The 18,188-nt window shown below is 44.1% G+C and overlaps 1 protein-coding gene, 1 non-coding gene and 1 pseudogene across 2 annotated transcripts; 2 read left to right on the top strand and 1 right to left on the bottom strand.

The window, feature by feature from the left end:
- Positions 1-430: 430 nt before the first annotated feature.
- LOC124652592 lies at positions 431-2,878 on the top strand. The gene is made up of 2 exons (XM_047191628.1): positions 431-475; positions 1,458-2,878. The coding sequence occupies exon 2, from the start codon at positions 1,460-1,462 to the stop codon at positions 2,876-2,878; it is 1,419 nt and encodes a 472-aa protein (XP_047047584.1). The 5' UTR covers positions 431-475; positions 1,458-1,459.
- Positions 2,879-3,738: 860 nt separating this feature from the next.
- On the bottom strand, positions 3,739-3,957 carry LOC124658595. Its single transcript, XR_006989309.1, has one exon. It is a non-coding gene; the product is annotated as a small nucleolar RNA U3 (small nucleolar RNA).
- Positions 3,958-5,972: 2,015 nt separating this feature from the next.
- On the top strand, positions 5,973-10,237 carry LOC124652591 (annotated as a pseudogene).
- The last annotated feature ends 7,951 nt before the right edge of the window (positions 10,238-18,188 follow it).

The following is an 18,188-nucleotide window of genomic DNA, read 5'->3' as shown; positions in this document are numbered from 1 at the left end:
AATTTCCCCGTAGATCTCACATTCGAGGTGGATTATTAGGACTTCGAATTGTAACAGTTCCTTGAGGTGGGTTCTGCTTCTTGCCGGTTCTTGCTCTGCTGTTTGCTCTAAGGTTCCCCTTCACGATTCGGTCTTTCGCCAAGAAATCGAGACGGCCTTGTCTCTAGTTTATCGATTCGATTGCCAGGCTTATGAGTTCTTGCTAATCCATTTGCCACATTCTTTGTTACAGCGGACGAATTTTTGCCTTTTCTGTTTGGTCGCTTCCCAAATTTCTCGAAGAGGCCCAAAGCGAAGCCTGAAGGTACAAAGCTCGTACCTATCTCAATTCAGTTACTCCAATTGTTGGTGTAGAACCTATGTTTACCGTGTATGCTCAATTATTCCATTGCTGTAGTTGCCACCGTGATTAGCTAATCGCGGTCTTTTGCTAGTTTTCTGAAGAAGCGGATTGAACAAACAAGAACTGCTCGAGGTTGGTTCCGAATCTTGAATTCTTGATTTTCATCAAGAGTTCAATGCAATCTTGCCTCTGTTTTGGGGGGTTCTCGTGGTAGTTTGGGTTCTCGATTTGCGTTTGCCTGGTTCGATGGGCTTCTTGCTACATTTATTTTCGCGTTCCAGTTGTCCTTGCTTTTCCGTGAGAAGCCTAGGTGTCTTCAGGTACAAATCTCTTGCCATGTCTCGCTAGCTACTATCTACCGTGATTGTTTGAGCACGTTCCTGTCTTGACAATGACCCCTTATTTCCATGAATGCTTAAACTACAGAAAGAATTGGAGAGGGGGGGCACTCATCCAAAATCCAAATTTCAGTTTATGTTTGTTTGTGATGCAATAATCGTGTATCAGTTCTTGATATGGTCTCTGTGGGGAAAAGTTGTCATTTTCGAAGAGATCTTTGATGAGATCGAATTAGTGTGTCTAATTCCCTATGATGATTTGATTCAAAGAATGTTTGTATGTTCTTGCTTCAAACAATGCATTGCTTAATTCCGTATGATGCATTGATAATTACTACATGATCAGTGTGATTCGGAAATGGCTTCGAGTGGGCCTCAGTAGTACACTAATTTCTTAAATTTATGTGATTATTGTTATAGCTAGTGCTGCATGAATTTCTTAATTTTATGTGATTATTGTTATAACTAGTAGTGCATAAATTTCTTAAATTTATGTGATTATTGTTACAACTAGTAGCGCATAAAGTTCTCAAATGTATATAGTTTTTGTTATAGCTAGCAGTGCACGAATTTTAAAAAATATATATGATTTTTGTTATAGCTAGTAGTCCTTGAAGTTCTTAAACTTATATGATTCTTGTTATAGCTACTAGTGTTTTCTATAAGCTCTCATTTAGGGCATTTCCACATTTTCTACTTACATGGATTTGCTTTCTAAATTTTCCTAAATTCGCTGAATTCTCTGTGATGTGCCCTTACTGGAACCGTTGTTTCAGAAATGAGGAAGTCCCCTAAGAAGCCCAGGAAAAATGCTGCAGGACGGGAAGAAGCTTCAAGCAGTGCCCGGGATAGCATCGATGTGCTTCCTTTTGATGTAGTAAGGCGGCCACGGAGCATCCGGGATGCAATGAAGGAGTCCCCCAAGAAGCTCAGGCAAAATGCCGCAGGACGGGACGAAGTTTCAAGCAGTGCCCGGGATGGCATCAATGTGCTTCCTTTTGATGTAGTAAGGCGGCCACGGAGCATCCGGGATGCAATGAAGGAGTCCCCCAAGAAGCTCAGGCAAAATGCCGCAGGACGGGACGAAGTTTCAAGCAGTGCCCAGGATGGCATCAATATGCTTCCTTTTGATATAGTAAGGTGGCCACAGAGCAGCCGGGGTGCAATGGAGGAACTGAAGATAATGGATGCTGCAGAAGCATTGGTGCTTCTTCAGGAACCATGTGGCAAGGGTACATCTTCTGATGATGAGCCGGGAGTTGATTATCCAGGTTTTGAATCAGCTGCTGATAATCCAAATGAGGTGCTCCAGGCATGCTTGGACAAGAGAATTTCTGCTGCGAAATGCAACTCTCACCCTGTTGCAGAGATGGAGGAGAGATTAAGTCACAGCGATGCTATTGACAATTCTGATGTGGTGATAAAGTTTTATGCTGCAATGATTGTGATTACTCTCTTGTTCCTCAAACCTGAGAGGCACTCAGTTTCTGTGGATCTCAATGGAGGTACTGAGAAATCTGCAAATGAATCCCTTTTGGTAGAGACAGAACTGACTCGCAATGATGATGGTCAAGGGCTGGTTGATTGTCATGAAACCTCTGCTGTGATGGAGCTGAAACGGCCCAAGCTTGATCTCAAGGTTTCAGACAAGAGTGAAAACACAGCCTCTGATGACTCTGAGGGTGGTGATGCGTCAGGGAAGCAGACATCTCTGACAGAGCCAATGGCCAGAGAGGCGGATCAGAAACCAGAACAAAAGTTAGATGCCTTAGAGGAACAAGCTGCCAAAGGTACAACGTCTGTTGATGAACCAGGAACTGATAAACCAGGTGAGGAATCAGGTGCCGATAATATAGATGAGGTGCTCACTTCCTGCTCAGAGAAGAGTTCATGTTCTGTAGAATGCTATGGAGGTGGTGAGGGTACAAGCGATGTGAAGGAGGCCGCAGGTGCATCTTCTGCATATCCCTATGTTGGTACTGAGAATAGTGGGAATGACGCCCCTGTTGTACAGGAGGAAGAGCTGAGTCGCAAGCACATAAGCCAATCCCTTGCTGACTGTCCTAAAAAATCTGCTGTGATAGAAGTAGAACAGAAAAAGCCCAAGCTTGACCACCAGGTTCTTGATAACTCTGTTGTGAGGCAAGAGCATCGATGCCCCAGCTCCCAGAAACAGTTCAGAGGAGGAGATCTCTGACATCATCTATGGTGAAGCGAATCATACCGCTTGAGCCACTTCCTTGAAGAAGGGTGGAAATGTGATCCCTGTTGCAACGGGTGAAACAAGATGTACAGCTGAATAATGCTTCTGATCTAAAATCTTTAGGCACCCATTCACTGAGAGTACACTGCCCTGAGGGTGAAGCCTGAACCGCAGTCATATGGTGTGTCGAGAGATTTCTTGACTCGCTGGTCGTCAGTCTGAAACAGAAACACCATTTCATGTCTACTGGTAGATAGTTAGAGATACTGTTCTGATATACTTTTTCGCTGAATGGCGAAAGTCCATGTGGTATTCGTTGTGTTCTTGCTTCCATGGCGAAGTAGTTTTGTCCAGTTACATGGCATGGATCATTCTCTTTTTTTCTGTTTTGCTTTATACTTGTATGCTTCTGTAAATGATCATATCTTGATAACAAGATTGATGTGTAGATGCTGGTTAGCAAAACACGCAACAAAATTCTGTTGCTTGTGTTTGATTCATGAGTAAATACTCCATGGGCATTTACTGATTTGGGAAATTTGAATAGCAAATTTGGAGTAGTTTGATGCAATGCAATTAGTAAATGTCAAATTTTGTGAATTGACCAAGGCCTTTGTCTGATGGAATTTTGACCAGTCTTGTGGACTGTAACTGAAAATCTGAAACTGGAATACAGAAACATGGTGGCATTTTTCCATGCCTGGGGTGATCAGAAGTTTATTGCTGTGATTGCTATCTGATCTTGTTAAGGTTTTCCATCTCAGTTCTTACTATTTAGTGTTAGTGATGACCACTTCAGTTGTTTACACACACACAAAAAAGAAGATAATGCCGCAGTAGCAAAAAGAATGTTTTGCCTGTCAGACAACCTCTGGGCCACCCTGCACAGGTGTGAGCCAGGCAGGAACGATCCTCTACAGCCGTCAGATCATCCATCAGGAGGTTCTAGGCCTTTAATCACGCTCTGGCCCAGAGGTCAGAATGCATCAACCAGACTTAAGTGCTTGCCTCCTTATTGGTAAAGGATGCAGCGGTACGATCCTATAGAACAGATCCTGTTCAAGTAAGGTCGTGCTACAACTGCTGCCTCTCCACCTTATAAGCTGCTCTGTCCACTCCTAAACTTCCGAGGTGGGACTAAACACCCGGCATCCAGCGCTGCAGCGCGTCATCGGTCAGAGCTTAGGAGGAGTCGTGGGCCTTGGCCCATCCATTTCGTTAATGGGATCGAGATAAACGGAGCCCAGCCCGTCTGAGCATTATTTGTCTCGTATTGCGTATCTGAGCTCCCGCCTTGCAGAACTCGGTGAGGCGACTCGCCGGCCCGTCTCGCCGCCGTCGCCGAGGCAACCGCTTCTGCTGGCTGGAAGCCGCCGCAGGGAGATAGGTGCGTAGAGAACACAGAAATCATTTGCTCCTCCCCAATTTTGTCCTCCGTCGCAGCCATCGCAAGTGGAGTATATATCTGTTGGCCCAGGTGGACTTATTATGTTCCGATGCACATAAGGTGTTCGAGCAATGTCCTGGTTCCTGTAGTACGCGCGGTGATTGATTGTCTGGCAAATGAAGCGTTCCAACAGGGATTTCGGCGTAGTAAACGGGTCTGCCCTGATTGATTATTGTGAAGCAAGTGCAAATCTAACTGATCGTATAAGTAGTTTTGTGCCTTGGGACACAAACTTTGCAACTCTGTACTGGCTGTTCAATTAAGAAAGTTGACAATTTCTTTCCGGCTCCTCCTGATGAGAAGTAGTGTCCTCAGTTTCTGGTTAGTATTAACTCAAAATACTCATTTCCTTTTCGTTGCTACTTACTTGCCCGTGTTGAAAACTCCGTGCTGACACAGGCTACATACCAAAGCATCCGTCATTGTCAATGAATACTTTTTTATTTTAATTTCAGAGCCATGCGCTTATTGAGCGGTTTCAGTCTTACCGGCTTTGATGGAAATCAGTCAGCCTCACAGGTGCGAGAGAGAGTTTGCAAGGGACGGCTCTGCATCCACTTCTGATATCTGCTCCTTGGTAACCATCATGTTTCCTTGGGGATCCTTATGATCTGATTTATATAGGTGACTTTTCTGATTGACGAGGATTTTCAGTCTTAGATGACTTTTCTTGATAGCTGATTGTGCCATATTAACATAACATTTCATTTTTTTCCTGTTTTTCTCTACATCCAATTTACTGCCATTTTCTGTAACATCACTGAAATATTTCAAGCTTTGAAATTATAGGCCACAACTTTAACTCATGGCACCAGGACATCACACTAGTCATTTTCACACTACTTGTTTTTTTGTCCTGACAGGATTCAAGCCGACATAGAAAAGTGAATTTACTATATATTGAATTATTCATGAATGTCCTGTAAAAACCATTAGGTAATACCTCTGGATATATATTGAAGTTCAAAGTGGGTCAGCAAAGCTCACTTAGATAATTAATTAAAATTATGGCATGCTCTTCACAAACAATCATGTCAGACAATGAAAAATGCAGCATGAGCACCATGCCGCAATAACCTTTCATAGCAGAATTGGAGTCATCTTGGTTTTCATCATTATCTGACTGTTTTATCGCTGATTACTCCATATGAACATAAAAAATTCAAAGGACCCGATTTTTCTCTAACATGTACTTGATGTAGAGCTGTTGTATGATTGCATCATTGGAATATTTCAACGTTTGAAATTATGTCATATCTCTTTAACTACATGTCACAAAATACAAAACACTAACCATTGTCACGCTTGTTTTTCTGAAGTGATATTAGCAATAGCAATCACAATACTTAAAATTAAGGACCAAGGATGTATCTAACTACAGCCAAGGATGTAGCGGAACTGGATTCATCGGTTTTCAATATCAGGTGATTTTGACGATTTCTCCGTATGAACATTAAAAAAAATCCGCAGTACCCTGTTTTTCTGGGACACTTAATTTATTGCTGGCTATAACATCGTTGGAATATTTCAATGCTGAAATTATGTGATATTCCTAAATACATGTGGCACAAAACATAGCACAAATCATCGTCGCACTTGTTTTTTCTGAAAGTGATATTAGCAACCACAAAAGTCAAAATTAGGGACCACCTTCACCTTATTTAACGACCTGGACATACATGGCAGAAAGGCAAGATGTCATACAATAATCATTTACACCTCCTTGCTCAATAATGAACATCAAGAGGACATGGCAGCTTTTGATGCTCCATCTTCTCACTCATATCCTACTTTTCCTCACATCCAGCTCTCAACCTACCAACAATGGCGATCTGCCGGTGCTCCTGTCATTCAAATCCTTCATAACCAGTGACCCAACACGGACACTGTCCTCTTGGACCTCGGACCTTGCTGGCAATGGTACCAGCACAAAGGTGCCTGATTTCTGCAAATGGATGGGTGTAACCTGCAGTGACCGCCGGCACCCCGGCCGTGTCACCGCCATACGCCTGCAGGGCTTGGGCTTGGTCGGCACCATCTGCCCGCAGCTCGGTAACCTGACCCACCTCCATGTCCTCAATCTTTCAGACAACAACCTCGAAGGTGAGATCCCAGGCAACATTGGCAACTGTGCACCACTTCGTGCCGTGGACCTGAGGGATAACTACCTCTCTGGTTCCATGCCTGCATCTCTTGAGAGTCTCCAGTCAAAGTTTCCTACTGTATCACCTATAACAACCTGACTGGTGATATTCCGTGATGCTTCCATCTCATCCCTCACAAACCTTTAGAGTTTGTGAATTAACTATTTAGATGGGCTTAAATCCTGTAAGTTACTAGGCAACTTGACATCGTTAACACACTTGGAATTAGGCCAGAACGGCTTCACTGGGCATATCCCTCCAGATCTAGGTAAGATAGCTAATCTTGTTAAGTTTGATGTCATGGATAACAAACTGGAAGGCCCTTTTCCTTTATCCATTTTCAACATTTCTTCCATCACATACTTGAACATTGGTTTCAACAATCTGTCAGGGTCTCTGCCACATGAAATTGGCTTTAAGCTTCCCAAGCTAAATCATTTGGCCACACATTGATGATTAAATCAATTCAAGGACCAATAACAGCTTCCTTGTCAAATAATTCAATATCTGTATATCTTTCTTATGAAATTCAGATCATAACTGTTCTATGATATTGGCATCCATATCATAAGGAGGTTATTTTTATTAGGAAGCAATGTGCTTCAAACCAAAGAACCTAGGGATTGGGATTTCCTCAAATCCTTAAGCAACTGTAGCAACTTGGAAATGCTAGACCTTTCACTGAACAACCTTAAAGGTGTTATGCCAGTTAGTATTACCAACTTCTCTGCAGAGCTCATCTGGATTAAACTAGGTGGGAACAAGATAGCTGGGACCATACCTGCGGGTTTAGGAAAGTTTCAAAAGCTTACAATGCTCGCCCTGCAGGATAGCCTCTTCACAGGCACCTTGCCTCTGGATATTGGCCACATTCCTAGCCTCCAGTATCTTGACCTATCCCATAGTAGATTTCATGGACATATTCCACAATCATTAGGCAATATCACGCAGCTGAGCAGCCTTTTTATATCTAATAACTTTCTGGATGGCAGAATCCCGGCAAGCCTTGGTAATCTGACAAAGCTGACATCTCTGATTCTATGTGGTAACTCCCTTAGTGGGGAGATCCCACAGGAGCTACTTGCTATCCCCTCCCTAACCAAACTTCTCATCCTCTCCAACAATGCTCTAAGTGGCTCCATTCCAACACAGATAGGGAATTTAAAAAGCATCGGCATAATCGACCTATCAAAGAACAAGCTGTCTGGTGAAATCCCAGACGCTCTCAGCAGTTGTGTCCAACTGAATCTCCTATACTTGCAAAGAAACATTTTGCAAGGACAGATCCCAAAAGGTTTATCTGATTTGAGAGGCCTCGTGAAGTTGGATCTTTCTGATAACAACTTATCAGGACCCATACCTGAGTTCCTCGAGAACCTCGAATTTCTAACGTACCTGAACCTCTCCACCAACAACCTATATGGTCCTGTGCCTAATACAGGCATCTTCTGCAATGCCAGTGCATTATCGCTCACAGGCAATAGCATGCTATGTGGAGGTCCTCCGTTCTTACAACTACGTTCATGTCCATCTATAGGTTCGCACCAGGCTTTGCAACATCGACATCATGTCATACTCTTTTGCACACTTGGAACTTTGATCTTCCTCATGTGCTCTGTAACTGCATGCTACCTAGTGAAGACAAGAACCAAACCAAATAATGTTGATCAAGAAGTCGGATTTCACAATGAGAAGCATGAGAGGATATCCTATGATGAGATAGATGCAGCAACAGAGTCATTCTCACCAGCAAATTTGATAGGTTCTGGAAGTTTTGGCAATGTGTACAATGGAACTCTAAATCTCCATGAGAGTTTATGTACTGTAGCAATCAAAGTTCTGAATCTTGGCGAACGAGGAGCTAACAGAAGCTTCTTGAGGGAGTGTGAAGCCCTAAGGAAGATTCGACACCGGAATCTTGTCAAGGTGATCACTGTTTGTTGCAGTTTTGACCGTAATGGTGATGAGTTCAAGGCACTTGTCCTGGAATTTATCTGCAATGGGAATTTAGACGAGTGGCTGCATCCGAACACAATGACCAACAGCATGACCTTTAGAAGACTAAGCTTGATGGAAAGGCTATGCATTTCTATTGATGTTGCAGAGGCATTGGAATATCTTCACCATCAAACTGAGCCATCCATAGTTCACTGTGATATCAAACCATGCAATATCCTTCTAGATGATGACTTTGTTGCGCACGTTACCGACTTTGGTCTAGCAAAGATAATGCATACTGAAGAATGCAAGCCCAGTGGTGGTGGAACTGAAAGCAGCTCACTTGTGATTAAAGGCACAATTGGATATGTCGCGCCAGGTCAGCAATGTTTTTATATTGGAATTAACGCTGATGCATCTTAATCGTTCTTTTGCTGATACATATTCTTAGATAAACTGATAATGTGGTTAGTATATCCTAAAGAGCTAAAAAATATATGCAATATCATTATATTATTAACTAAATTGAAATCTCGAGTGCAATGTACCAAATTTATGTCTTAGTCATTGTGTAGCATTATCCAGTAATAATAACATCTTTGTTTATATGTTTGTCAGAGTATGGCTCAGGATCTGAAGTCTCTACAGATGGTGACGTGTATAGCTACGGTGTGTTGCTATTGGAAATATTTACTGGAAGAAGGCCAACTGACAATTTCACAGATGGTGCGACAAGTCTCGTCAGCTACGTCAAGATGGCGTATCCTGACAATCTAATGGAAATACTTGATGTTAGTGCAACCTACAGCGGAAACACGCAGCATATCATAGATATATTCTTATATCCTATGTTTAAGCTTGGTCTAGCTTGCTGCGAGGATTCCCCAAGGAACAGATTGAAGATGAACGATGTAGTGAAGGAACTGAATGCCATAAAGAAGCTATTCGTGGATTTCGAGCAACGGCCTGATCCGGGTGAGCAATGAAGTGTTGCAGTCATATCTGCAGCTATGCTGTTGTCTCTGTGTGGCGTCGTTGGTGACCATTTTTCATTGCATAGAGACAGTGTTGTTTGTTCATGAGTGAGTATTCCGCAGGCATATGCTGATTTGGAAAATTCCACAGGCCTTGCTTTACTAATTTATGTTTTTTGCTCATTAATCACTTCTTAGACCTTAAGATCCTTGTGTAAGTATCTGTTGCATGATGTAGGTAGTATGCGAACTTTTGTGTAATTATATGTTGCTTGACTCCGAAATCAAGCTAATCAAGTCTGAAATGAAAACACCATTTGCCTCGAATCAAGTCTGAAATGAAAACAACCTTTGCTGTCTATGGGTTAGTTGCAGGTTACGATACTGAAATGAAAACTTTTGCTTAATGGCCAATCCATGCGTGTTTGCTTCAATGGTGAATCAGTTCAGTTTTGTCCAAAACGGCCGTCATTTTCGCGTTATATTGCTTAGTAGTAGCACTGGAGCACTTTGTTTGGTGAGTGTAAGATTAAGGAGATATTAGATGGCAACACCCTATAAGAGTTGCAAAGTAAGAAAAAAAACATACAGCTGTGCAAAAAAATTCTATGTTGCCTGTCAGACAACCTCTGGGCCACCCTGCACAGGTGTGGAGCCAGGCAGGAACCCGTTAATCACGCTCTGGCCAACAGGTAGTGCTTCTGACTGTAGCACCAACCAGACTCAAGTGCTTTGCCTCCTTATTGGTGCAAGGATGCAGCGGTACGATCCTACAGAACGGGATCCTGGTCTGGCGGCGGTCAGAAGGGCACAACAGCTGCCTCTCCACCTTATAAGAGCATATGCCTAATGAGGTTCCCTAAACCCTCAAACCCTGCGCAGTTTTACAGCAAAATAGCCATTTTGCATTTTACAGGTTGAAAAAACAGTAGAGTAGAACTCCCAATAATGCAGTTTGGAGGGTTCTGTCTGTGGCTCAACCCCAACCCCTAAAACCTGCCATATGCCATATCACAGATTTCACCACATATCATCATTTCATCATCACAAATATTCATCACATTTCACATAAAACAATAAGCATTGTGAAGTATTTATTACAACACCAAATAGTACATTCGCGTACATAAACACACAATAATCATTCAAATTGTTACAACAATGTTGGACCATACAACAATAATTGTTCTAATCAAACAGTCAAGGTAAATCATGTAAAATGCTGCCCATCCAAATGCTATTAATCGCGCCGACTAGATCATCAATGGAGATCACCAAGGAGGGTCGTGACTTCAATCTCACGATGTGCTTGAAGAAAAGCTTCTACACGAGAAGGGTTTCTTTCCTGCCACACGTGTAGCCAACATTGTCATAGAAACAAGGCAAGTTTAACCCCCTCTCATATCTTCTAGGATCATGTTGTGCAGAATCACACAACACTTCATGATGTCCACCAAGGTTTTCTTTGTCCCAAAACCGGAGCCTGACCTAACTATGGCAAACCTTGTTGCAAGACACCAAAAGCCTCTCTATATCCTTGCGGGCTGCCTCTTGTGCCCTTGTGAAATGAGCCTCTTTTCTGACAAGGGCACCTCATTTTTCTCCCTTGATGACTTCACAAGAGTTAAAGCCTATCTCATGGATAAATGCCACTCCATGAGATAGTATCCCATTATAGTCATCGCCATTGACTGTAGTTGCAAGTTATATCTTCCAATTGAATTCTTTTAAACAAAGGAGATCTATTGAGCACATTTATATCATTGAGGTTCCTGGCAACCCAAAGAATGCATGCCAACCATGTGTCCATGCCAGCGCCTTCTGCGATAATGGTAGCATCACGGCTTTTACCGCAATACATTCTTTGACATGCCTTTGTTCAATTTTTCCATGTCCAATGCATGCAATCAAGGTTACTCAGCATCCCCTCGGCCATCCCCTTTTTTCATTGGTTTCCATCATCTGTATCTTCCTCGCTTGGGTGCCCGAAGGTATGTCTCACCATACAACCTGATAACTAACTTAGCAAATTCCACGGACGGATTCCTGTGGTTGTATCTTGCCCACGTTAAGATATTACTCGTCCTAGGTCCCAGTACACCATAGGCCAAGACTGAGCTGCCGATATCTTCTCGGTATGCACTAAACCCCATGATACCGGCGGCGGATCTACTACGCTGAGCCATGTGGAGGCCGCCTACAGTCGATGACAATCTTCACAAATAGACTACTACAGATTCGCACTCTTCTGGGAGGCGAGGTATGTAGGGTACCCTGCCAAGTAGTCTTCCATCAAATGCTCGTGTCCGGTGAGCGCGGTTCCGTAGATGGTGGTTCGCCCATCGTCGACCCTCTCCCGCATCCATCAGCTTCGCGCTAGCCAAATCAGGACAGTACCTCTGACGAGGGAGGCTCATCATCTCGACATCATCGTCTTGCAACAACTCATCAATGTGGAATCGTCTGGATGTCGACACCAATCCGACGAACTGACATCGAGTCCATGACAATTTGTTGTTCATCTCCATCCGCAAAATCAACCATCAATTAAAGCATGAAACAAAAATGAAACAAAGAAGAAAAAATAGAACATACCCGCTGAGGAGGCCGAAGGCCATGGGGAAAGCAAGGGTTTACAAGGAGGGCGGGCTGAGGCTGGCGCTGCGCGCGAAGGAGGCCTGCGGGTGGAGGGCGACAGCTGAGATGGGGTGCTGGAGGGCCTCAAGCGCGGCTGGAGAGCCAGGCCAAGGGAGGGCTGGCTGAGGCCCATGGGTGGGAGCACAGCCAGCCCAGCCAAGTGAGGCGAGGATGAGGCTGGGTGGCGCGGCGATGGCTGTGGGTCTGAGGATGTGGAGACAGGCCGGGCGGAGCAGAGGCTGGGCGCGGCTGAGGCGAGGCCAGGCTGGGAGGCGCAGGCCTGCATTAGGCAAGGCAAAGTGAGTGATGGGCTGAGGGCGACATGGCCAGGCGTCAAGGCGGCGGCGGCAAGGGGGCCGGAGTGGCTACGGGCGCGGGATCGTATAAGAGGGAGAAGAGGGAACGAAGCTGAAATGTCCCTCCGCGCGTGTCCCAAAGCGCTGATAATGACGGTTGATTGTTTAACCTCGTTACAGGTTGATGGGATTCAGTCCCACCTAGAATTCTTTTTACAGTTTTACAGTTTGAGGTCAGCCATGATTTTTTTCATTAAAAACTGTAAAAAAACTGTTATTTTTACAGATTTAGCTTGCTGAAAAATTTTACTGTATTACGCCTAAGCCGCCAGGGGGCGGCGCCAAACTTTCGAGGTGGGACTAAACACCGGGCAGACAGCGCGTCCTCGCTCGGAGCTTAGGAAGAGTCGTGGGCTTGGCCCATTTTACAGGGGATTGATCAAAAGAGGAGCCCAGCACAGCCCATCTGAGTGCTTTCTCCCCGCACCAAAAATCCAAAACCCTCTGCGTCCCCTGCTCCCCGGCCGCCGTACGGACTGCGACGACTCGCCGGCGGAGCCAGCCCCTCCTTGCTGAGGCAACCTCTTCTGCTCGCTGTACGCGGCCACCGCTCCTTCGCCGTCGCCAATGCCGCTTGGGAGCTCCACATGGCAGAGACAGAGGTGCGTAGAGAACAAAGAAAGCATTCGCTCCTCCCCTATTTTGCCCTCCGTCGCCATTGCAAGTACCTGCCACCAAGAGAACCACCTTACCTGTCCTGACCCCGCGCAACTTCTGCTGTCTTTGTTCTTGGCGCACGTATGGTGTTCGGATGCACGTAAGGTGTTCGACCCATGTCCTGGTCCGGCAGTGCACACGGTGATTGGTTGTCTGGTACCTGGCGCGTTCGGGCAGGAATTTCCCTGTGGCGAACGGGCTCTCCCTTGATTAACTTACTATCACTTGTATTGCACCCTCTTGAGGAGTGAAGTTTCAGTTTCTGAAACTCATTTCCTTTTCGTTTGCTGCTTGCCTGCCAGTGTTGAATATTTGGCACCTACGTGACAAAGCTGCCACCATTGTCAATCACTGCTACACAATGCAATTTTTAATTCTTACACTCATTAACTGCGTAATGTTTTTTCACACAAGGCAAAACTCATGAAATGGATGGCGTAATTTTGAATTCTTGACACTCATTAACTGCATACATGAAATGGATGGTCTGTTTCTTTTGCAGGAAGTGCAGGGCGTAGACAGGCTCACCATGCTGACTGATGACATCCTATTGTCTATCCTGGCGAGAGTCGACCATGCCGCGGCAGCCAGGACCAGTGTGCTGTCGAAGCGGTGGAGGAACCTTCCTTGGTTGCTCCCTGAGCTCGACCTCCATGTCAGGAGCTTCTGCTCGCCCTAAGTCTCAACCCCATTGAGGTACAGATAATGATAATACTCTCTAACCAAATCCACCAATGGGTGGAATCGCGCAGCGACCGCACCATCACAAGACTTTCCTTCAACTTATATGACAGAAATCGCTACACACATTGGGCTGCTAGTCAGCGACGCCATTGACAGAGAGATGGTAAAAGAGCTGCACCTTGCCATCGTTGATGAGAAGGGGCCTAACGACTACGAAAATGAGGATATGCTGAGGCGGGCTCTGACGGTCGATGGGTTTTTTGGCGCATATCCTAGTGTGCTTCGTTGCCTGACGAGGCTCCATCTGGTCAATGTGCGCTTTGTTAAACAAGATTTACATCACTCACTGTTTGATCTGCAGAATCGTGGCACCTCGGCATGCCCAAATGCACTGCCCTAGAGGTGCTACAAGCTTTTCCACACCTTTAGTTGAAGTCTGGGTGGCTAAAGTAGGTTCGGATGAGGAGGCAGCCTCCTCTTCAAGAAAGTGGGATCTTCATCCTAAAGCATGCTTTTGGAGAGAGAAAAAGATATAGTGTCATCATATTTTGTGGGGTCCCTTCTCTTTTTTTCTGATCAAAGTTGTAGCTTCCATTGAGAGACATAAAATTCACCATGTTAAGTTTGCAACTTTTTACATGGAGCAGCTAGTTGTGTATGCCACTATTGCTCATGCCCTCAGTATCTAAAATTGTGATACTGGGGACCGCTCGGTATGGCGGATAGATGCGCCAGATTCAAAACTCAGAATTCTCGAAGTCTACTTTCCCTGCTGGCAAAGACTTTAGGTGCTCTACCTTCCAAAACTAGAGAGGCTATATTGGGAGGGTTGGTTTAATTTTCATGAGGTGCTCTGCCTTCCAAAACCAGAGAGGCTATCTTGGGAGGGTTGGCGACTCATGCCCCCTTGCTTTTTGGTTCTGTCCCAGCTCTTAAGGAATGGTACTTAAATCTGGCAACCCTAACTAAAGGGGCTTTTAGTTTATAACTGAGGTACTGCATGGAACGACAAATGTAAATACTCTGACATTAAACTTCGTAGGAGAAAAGGTAAAATGATACCTATTTTTTCAAGCACTTAGCATATTTCTATTGGTAGGTGATATATTGTGAATGCGCTTCTAACTACTATATGATTCAGAATAAAATCACCATGAATGTTGAAGTAGCACAAGTTGGATATGAGCTAGGAGTGCAATATCATGCTAGTTTTACCTGTGTCATATCTTGATCCAGATATTTGCTTTTGTTTACAATTGTCAGGGAGCATCTGATTTATTAGAAAATTTAAGGAACTGGTCAGCACAATTTCCTCCATATGCAACCCGTGTCATTCTTTGCTTGTATATTACCAGCTTTGATACAGCCAGATAGAAGCAACTCCTGATGCATTCTAGCAAGCTCAGGAAGTTGTGTATTCATGGCATCTATGTTGAATTTGGACCTTCTGGACAATGAACTTCCTGCTGCTCCATCTATTGAGATATTTAAGGTCATATTTTTACTGATTCCTTTTCGATTTTTTGCTGCAACAAGGTACTCAGCTCTGACATAACTCCTAAATTAAAAACACCATCACAATAAGTCTGATCCTACTTCTTAGAGTTTCTTCAGTTTAGAATATGCTCATTGTCTTGAAAATAAGTGGTAGGAACCCTAGCATACCCTTTATGGTCAGGTGTTATGCCTCATTCAGGTATTGACATCCCTGTGAAGATGTTACAGGCTGACGAATAGAAACCTCGGTGACAGAGTGAAACCTTTCATGGAGATGCCTCGGTTCACAAGTCTTCCAGGTGGCAATTGAAAGAACTCTGCTTGTTGGCTTTAGCCCAGTCTGGAGCAACATACCTTGTTTATTCGTGCTGCCATGACTGAGCCCCAAACTTGAAGATGGTTCTTCTTATCAAAGACTACAAAGAGTCGTAAACGTCACCCAACAGAGTGCCACAAATGAATGTTGTAGGCGTTGGTTCCAAGGTCTTCTCCGCAGGAGGCACCTTTCCAAGGGACAAGGCTGAGCAGGAAACGATTGTCAACTAACTTAGAGACAAGGCCTGTTGGTCCTCCCCCAATGGATAATATTTAGCAGCAGTTATTTGATTTGAAAGTCACATATACTGAATTCTGAATGATTTCCTTTTGTTGTATGAACGCCAGTTTATTTTGTTATTTCGCCCTATTGGGCAGTTTTTGTGTCTACATTCTGCAAACCAAAGCAGAAATTAACAGTTGACTTTTTGGTGGAACATGGCTTCAAGCTAGCAAGGGCCAGAATGGATTGACACGCTCACAGCCGTAAATTTATCACTCAACTGTCGTATGAATACAGAGCAGTGGATGGGAAATGCAAAGCCACATTTTTGCGGTGTATCTTTTTAAATTTTTCTTTTAAACAGATTTCTCAGTGTTGTTTCTCAAAGCTGGGATTGAATTCAGAGTTCAAAGTTTATGTCATGATGACTTATTTGTTTCAATAGTTTCAAAAAAGAACCTGAATTATCATGATTGTTTGTGCTACAGAAGTACAATGGTGACATTTAAGCATTGATACCAGTTGTTTACGTGGAAGCTTCTCAACGCTCGCTGGACCTGAGCTAGGTCTGTCTGTTTCCCTTTCTATAGAATTGATCTGGAAGTTCTTTCATGTTGCACTGTCTGGGTGCTTCTATATTCCTGGACGGATGCAGAGAAAATCTGTTTCATCTCACGCTGAAACACAACTGGATAGCATGTCCAGTGTGGGCAAAGAGTTACAGGCAACATGAAAATGATTACGTTAGGATAATTTACTCATGATACACTTACCGAAATCAAGATAAAAGTTTAGGCCATCTTGAATATTTCGTCACATCCCTAGAAAAGGTCGCAGCAATGTTTAGCCCTACAAATAGGCCTAAACTTTTCCACATTTGACCTGTTCTGGACAATAAATCTCCTCGAGTCGAGATCATCGATACCAAGCCATTTCTGTAAGTTGGACCACACTCGGATTGAGTAAACTCCATACTTGAAAAGAAGGGTGGGATACGACTCTTTGTGTTGGCTGCAAGCTACAGTGCCAATTTTGCCATTCTCTCCTTGGTAAGCCTATCCGTCAGTTTCAGTAAACCCGATTTGAAGGACCAACCAAGCAAAATATCTTAAAATTTAGAGAGGCTCAAGCTTCCAAACCAAGAAAGCCATCGGAGATGAAGTGAGGGCTACACTGTATTTTGTAGGCCGATCTTGCCGAAAAGGCAACTACATCATATGAGTTTCAAGATATTGTGTCTTGAGTTTATGACTTTCACCACAAAAGGTGGTGGGCGGAGGTGATTCAAGACAGACAATCAAGGAAAGCTTTGGCCTCTCGCAATGCTCGCTCTTGAAAATTTCAAAGAGCAATGTTCAGGCCTTCCGTAACAAGTTCAGCACATCACTGAGTGCTTGTGATAAAAATCAAAGAGGAGGCAAATTTGTGGCGTCTAGCCGGTGCGAAGGCCTTGGCAATATAATGCCGCGTAGAGTAGTTGCTTTGTAATATTTGGTCTATGAGTCAAACGGACAGAAACTTTAAAATCTTCTCTCCTTAATCAATGAAAATAGCAAATCTTTTGCCCTGTTTCAAAAAAAAAATCTCCTTGAAGCTGAATATTCATGGCATCTATGTTGAATTTGACCTCGACCTGTTCTGTACAATAAATCTCCTTGAAGCTGCTCCATCTGTTGAGATATTTGATGTCGAGGTATGTTTACTCATTCCTTTTCGATTTCTTACTGCAACAGGTACAATGCTTTTTCCAATATAACTCCCGGGTGGAGGACCCAATACGAATGGCCGCACATACTAGCAACATCCACCCGGTTGGCGTCCATGTCGCGGGAAGGGCTGCGTCCAGCTTCGGTGGTAGCCACGGCGGAGTGGTTTCTGGTGAGCGCGGTCAGGCCGGTCCGGACACCGCACCCAGCAGACGCGACCCATTTGCTCCCCACTGGCTTTGCCCAGACCTGGCCAGCATTGCTTTTCAAATGACAAGGCAATTCAAATAAAACAATTTAAATTGTAGAAAAATAAATATTGTTCAAACAAGAATAGTTTTCAATCAAACACCACATAGTTTTACAAATAAGTCAACACAAATTGAATATAGAAACATACTATCTAGGTTGATTTCCCACGCGAATCTACATGTGCTCAATCAAATCAGCTTGAAGGTGGTCATGAGTGGTTCGATCCCGGAATGAATTATGTATATGCAAGAAGTAGTCCCAAGAATTTCCCCTGCCTATGGCTCAACTCACCCTGGAATTCCCAGTCACCGTCATAGATGCTGTCATCCGGCTCATCCTCAACGATCATGTTGTGCATGATGACACATGCTATCATGACCTCTCACATCCTCTTAGCGCTCCATATTCTCGCAGGGTGCCAAACAATTCCCCAACGTGATTGTAGCACGCCAAATTCCCACTCTTGAAAGGACA

Source organism: Lolium rigidum, chromosome 5 (genome assembly GCF_022539505.1).
Source record: "Lolium rigidum isolate FL_2022 chromosome 5, APGP_CSIRO_Lrig_0.1, whole genome shotgun sequence".
NCBI classification, from domain to species: domain Eukaryota; kingdom Viridiplantae; phylum Streptophyta; class Magnoliopsida; order Poales; family Poaceae; genus Lolium; species Lolium rigidum.
Note: the sequence above shows the minus strand (reverse complement) of the source record. Positions and strands in the feature narration are given on the sequence as shown.